The sequence below is a fragment of the Primulina tabacum genome, chromosome 8 (assembly GCF_025594145.1).
Source record: "Primulina tabacum isolate GXHZ01 chromosome 8, ASM2559414v2, whole genome shotgun sequence".
NCBI lineage: Eukaryota > Viridiplantae > Streptophyta > Magnoliopsida > Lamiales > Gesneriaceae > Primulina > Primulina tabacum.
The window spans coordinates 8,772,567-8,778,503 of NC_134557.1; the positions used below are offsets into that span (position 1 = coordinate 8,772,567).

General features: G+C 32.8%; 1 protein-coding gene across 1 annotated transcript; it reads left to right on the forward strand.

The window, feature by feature from the left end:
* The first annotated feature begins 364 nt into the window (after nucleotides 1-364).
* LOC142553614 (putative F-box protein At3g58860) lies at nucleotides 365-2,899 on the forward strand. The gene is made up of 4 exons (XM_075663990.1): nucleotides 365-678; nucleotides 1,232-2,099; nucleotides 2,176-2,322; nucleotides 2,406-2,899. The coding sequence occupies exons 2-4, from the start codon at nucleotides 1,233-1,235 to the stop codon at nucleotides 2,709-2,711; spliced, it is 1,320 nt and encodes a 439-aa protein (XP_075520105.1). The 5' UTR covers nucleotides 365-678; nucleotide 1,232; the 3' UTR covers nucleotides 2,712-2,899.
* The last annotated feature ends 3,038 nt before the right edge of the window (nucleotides 2,900-5,937 follow it).

Genomic DNA, 5,937 nt, shown 5'->3' on the forward strand with positions numbered 1-5,937 from the left:
TTTATTGTTTGAACAACTACTCTTATTTATTATTTTCACTTTTGCATGTACTTTCCTAAACAAATCTTCTTATGTTTGTTAATTTTTTATTCTATATCTTTTAAATTTTTTACTATAACTTAAAAAAGTACCTTTGTAGACCCAAAAAAATACCTTTTTAATTAATCATAATATCTTATAAAACATTACTGGAAAAAGTGCAATTTTAAAATAAAAAAATTATTTATTAAATTTAGAGTTAATATAAAAATTATTTAGCCAATATTTTAGTACAAAAGGCCCACGTAATTGTATGTTACCCAAATTATTATTTAAAATAATAATTTAAAAAAGGGCAAATATTTTATTTGTCAGAGGAGGAGGACTCTTTCCTATCTAAATCTTCCACATCGGACCCCCCGTGGAAGAAACGGCCGCCGCTGTGAGGTCCGTCCCACCCACCACCGTGTTCCCCACTCACCTGCGCACCTTCCGGTAGCAATTAAATATCCCCGCGGATCCATCGAAAAACTTTGGGGAAATAACATCAGGCCAAATCAATAGATTTTGTGTGCAGAGTTCGTATCAGTGAAGAAAAATTAATTTATTGAGCCATAAAGGTTGAGTCTTTTTGGAGATTTCGTTCATCCGACATATTTCACTGACATTGTGGGGCTTCCATCCCCAAGCTTCAAAAGGGTATCATTCATACCTCGATTTTTAGTTGATTAATCTACTTTCGTTAATGTTGGAAAAATCTATTACAGGATTGATTATTTTTATGTGATTCAATGTTAAGAAGTTAGAACTGTTATGTTGACATCGTAGGATGTCATTATTTATTAGATTGAGTTTTTGACAATTTTTTTGAATTTACAGCCGTTACCTTTGTTGTCCACGGGTTAACCCCGAGCCGCAGGTACCCCACTATTGGGTAACCGAGGAAGTGTCGATAGGAAAAATCGTGCTCCAAGTTTGACATTTTGCGCTCGCATAAAATTCAAAGTGAATTTGGGATACAATTAAGACTATTTTAGGTGAACTTTTGGTGAATAAAACATTAGGGATGTATTAGTTAAGCTTTTTTTCCTGGTTGTAAAGTCACTGGAGTCTACTACTTCATCTTTCTTTGTATACAAAGTCCAAATATATTCGATTCGAAAAGGGATCGATATCTCATGATTATGATTTGAAGATTTCAGTGTTTGGTTTTGCTTAAAATTAATTAGCTTTGTTTTCTTTGATCATCCAGCATGAAGAACAAAAGTGAGATCGGGGAGGTGGACAGGATTAGCCAGTTGCCCGACGATGTTCTTGTCCACATAATCTCTCGATTTACATGGCGAGAAGCTATAGCCACCAGCATCATATCCACCCATTGGCGCCGCCTCTATACTTACATCACTCGCCTCACCTTCAGCACTCGACATGCCTCGAAACACAAATATGTTCAGGAAAATGGATCCTCGAAACACATGAAGGAGATTTATGATTTCTTGGCTTCAAGCGAGAGCTGTCGGTTTTTGAAAGAATTCGAGGTGAATGTACCCTGTCTGAAGGGAGACAATATTAAGACTTGGCTGCCGTTGGTGCTGGACAGGGAAGTAGAAAGCATCCGCACACGATTGATTTATCACGACAAAGCTATGTCTGGCTATTGCAATTTTCCCCGTAGGACTTTGATTAAGAGTAAAAGTGGAGGCTTAGGGTCTTTTGCGGGCCTCAAATCACTTAGGAAATTGTCTCTGCACTCCCTTCACGTGGACGATCGAGATGTCGAACTTTTTGTTTCAAATTGTACTACTCTCGAACACTTGTCCATCGTGGGTTCTTATAGGTTAAAAAAGACGTCGTTGGTCGGACATTCGAAGTTGAAGCACTTGGAGATTTCTTCGTCTAGGAATGTCGTGTTGATTGAGGTTCTCGACATGATCAACCTTGTTTCCTTGACTTGTCGTAAGCTGCAGCCTAAGTATTCACTGCACCTCAACAATGTCCCAAAGCTTGTTGAGTTAAACTCATCGGATCAGTTTCACTTACAAGGCCGCGTCTTGCATGGAATTTTGCCTTCTGTTCTTGATCAATTAACGCACATCGATATCCGCTCAACTGACTTGGAGGTACATAGTACTAAAATTAGTATCACTTCTCTTTTTACTTTTTTATTGGCAAAATAATTAGTTTGGTTTTATACAGGAGATCTGCATAAAAGAACCCCCCATACTTACAAATCTAAAGCATCTCAAGCTTGAAATAAAGTGTGTGCATGGTGGCAGAAGGACTACATTTTACCACTATCCTAGGCATTGGAAATGTCCTTGCTTGCAGAAACTTGAGATAAAAGTAAGTAAGATTAGTTTCATTCTTTACACATATATAAAAGATAGTATGACATGTAAGAACTTAATATGTGTCTTTCGTTGCAGTTTCTGTGGAGAAGAAATAATGTTTTCCGTGACACATTTGACGAGTTATTTGTTGAGTTGGATGAAATGGGATTGTATAAAGTAAAACCAAATGAACATCTCAAAGAGGTGACTTTCTCAGGATTTATGGGGTATCGGGCTGAGACGAGCCTTTCATGGTGTCTCATGAAAGAAGCTGTGGCGCTCAAAGAACTCATCGTCGAACTTTGTGACGAAACCCCCGATATCCGACAAAGTGCTGCAGCTCTTGCGTGGGAGCATTTTCGAAAAATCGCGCCACCCTCGGTTAATCTAGTAATTATTTAGCTATATTATTTGTGAGGTCACTCATTTTTTGCAATTGTAAGATAATCAAGTACCGCATTTTGGGCATATTTCATTCATGATATTCCACTCCCAATAGTACTTTCGACTTTGCAACATATGTAAGTTGGACATGTGGTATTTTAAATAAGGTAACTTTTTATTAGCAGGAAAAGAATTATTCCTAGCAACGAGGTCAAGTGTTTTCCAAATTACTATTTTACGTCTTTGAGTTCTCATAGAACTTTTGATTATACCTCGTCTGATTGTTGTGAATAGCGCATCAAAGCTACTTGGTCTGTTTGATCGGGTGTATTAATATCTTTATTAGTATTAGGATCACATGTTTCGCTTTTTCTCGAGCGAATTTGATGAAATCATACAAACTACCAAAACATCATGATATTATATATACTAACCTAATGTAAATGTGATGTCACGGAGTTTTCCTGGCCCTCGGAGGTATGTGTCTAAGTCCATAAAATAATTATAATAAGCTTTGCAAGAATCAAGATCATATAATCCTTAGAAGCTAAGGATGAATTGGAGTTTTGCTTTTTTGTTTTTTTATCTATTCAAGAAATTTAAGTTATTTTTAGGAATGTGAAAAATGGTTAATATGTCATTTTAGGCCTTTTTGTATGTTCTGGTAAATGGGTTGATAAAATTGAAAATATTTTGGACATTGACTAGACAAAAACAACTTAAATTTTGGGCCTAAAAATTCACATCGAAGTTTGCCAGACATGCCGAGCTTTTAGACCATTGCCAATAATGTTATTGTAATCGACACAATCCAAATCCCTGGCAAATATGACAATCGGTTGATGGAAACAATAAGTTATCTCATGATTGAGCCTTTCTCTAAATGCAATTATACACAAATATTTTTATCAATGTTTCATAAATATACCGATGATTGAACTGAACAATTTTATATAAATTGTTCAACCGGAAGGACAGACGGACAACAAAACTGTTATATTACATAAATAATAATATAATATATTTTAAATTCTAAATATCTTAAATGTATTCTAAATATCTTAAATATATATATATATATATATATATATATATATTTATCAATGTTTAAAATCTGAACAACGTACATATAATAAAAATAAAATTATATCTTTATTTTTTAGACAAAAAATAAATCAAAATAAGCTCTAATACTATTAAAATAATTTTTTTTAACAAAGTTTAAAATCCAAAAAATCAAATATATAACTAAACTAAAATTTAAAATATAATAAATAATATTTTAAATAAGAAATATAAGAAAATAATCAAATTATAAAAAAATATATACACGCACATATATCTCAATTTGTTCTGAAAAATTCACGTTAAAACAAAGAAATCTCCACCATTATAATAAAAATATTGTATCAGTCATTGTACTAAAATCATTATTCTAAAAAACACGATGACCTTTTTTATAAAAATCATATCCTGTCGCACTCATGCATACTACTATTATTACTACAATGATACACCGATCTATTTTATGATTAAAAAAAGACCACTTATTTCCGATAATAACACATAAACAGTTCAAAAATTTTTTTTTTAAAAAAAAAACAAATTTAGTAGTTTGGTCGGCCCAATTTGGTGCAATTGGTAAAGACTTAATATTTATAAATTATAGACACACTGTTATTTCCAGGGATGTAAACGATCCAAACCAAACAGTATCAGGCTTGAGCTTGACTCGTTTAAGATTGTTTAAGGCTCTAGCTCGATTCGAGCTTTTATTAACCGGCACGAGCTTGGTTTGTTTTGAAATTACCAAGCTCGCTCGTTAAAAGCTCGCTTAGCATGTTAATCAAGCCATTCTCGAGCTTGATTCATTAATAGCTCGTTTAGCAAGTTTAATAAGCCTGGCTTGAGCTCGGCTCATTTTCGAGCTCGTAAAGCATAGAATTGAGCTCGAGTTTGAGCTTGATTCGAGCTTGTTAAAAATTAAATATATCTATAAACTAATTTTAAATCAGACATAAAAATGTAAATTCATTCATAAATAACCAAAACGACACAAATAAGAGCTAAAAAAAAAAAAAATCAATATATTATTGAACATTACAAAATAATACATCTATCACCATATAAATAACAATGAAATAATTTCACCCCTTTAATACTTCAACTAAGTTTGGTGAGAAAGTAGGGAGGACGTCAAAAAATCCATTAAAATCAGGAATTACAAAATCATCTCCGATAACAACTAGTCAAGTATCTTGCAAAGTTCATAATAACATTAGTACTAATATTTTTATTTGTCTTGTATTCAATTCCTTCCATTGACATTAGTATTAATATTTTTATTTGTTAACCCAACAAATGAGTCAAGCTCAAGCTTACGAGTCACCTAAACGAGCCGAGCTCGAGCTCGCGAGTCTATTATCAAACATGTTTGCGATATCTTTAGGCTTGAGCTTGGTTTGATTAATTTTTCGAGTTCGAAATTGAGCTTTAGCTTGACTTGATATGATTAACAAACGAACTCAAACGAGTTTTTTATCGAACCGAGCTTCGAATAACTCGCAAACGGTTTGATTCATTTACATCCTTAGTTATTTCCTAAATTTAGTTTTAATGATAAACCCATATACATAATATGACTATATACAAAAACTAATCAGATCTAAAACTGGAGAAAGTCACTTGAAAAATAATTTCGAGATTTTTCTAATATCTTTTCCGATTAAACGTAGTTATTTAGGGATGATCTTCTGAAACGACCACTACTTTTTAATTTTAAAATCCTAGCTACTAAATATTTTTTTTGAAAGCATACAATTCAAAATTCATATTAAAATTAACTTAACATTTCCATGGCCAAAACCTTAATTTAACATTTAAAAACTCATGTGTATTTAGTGGAGAATACGTATTAACATCACCAACATAACCAAAAAGATGTGCAAGATCAATGTTAAAAAAGATATATAATCTTGATATAAAAAGTTGAGCTGAGTTATGTGGGATCATATGAGCCTCAGATTTACAAAAATTGTCGGCCAATTTAACAATAATTTCTCTTTAGCGTGTTAAAGGAACGGCCATCAAAATAGTCCATGATTAGCGATTTTTGTTGTTTCTTCCCATGCATCATTCTGTAAATGCCCGAGAATTTTCCGTCTTCACTGATAAATCTTTAAAGTTACAAGTTGTTACGTAAAAAAAATATACACAATCCTAAATTAAATATAAGAAAAAATAG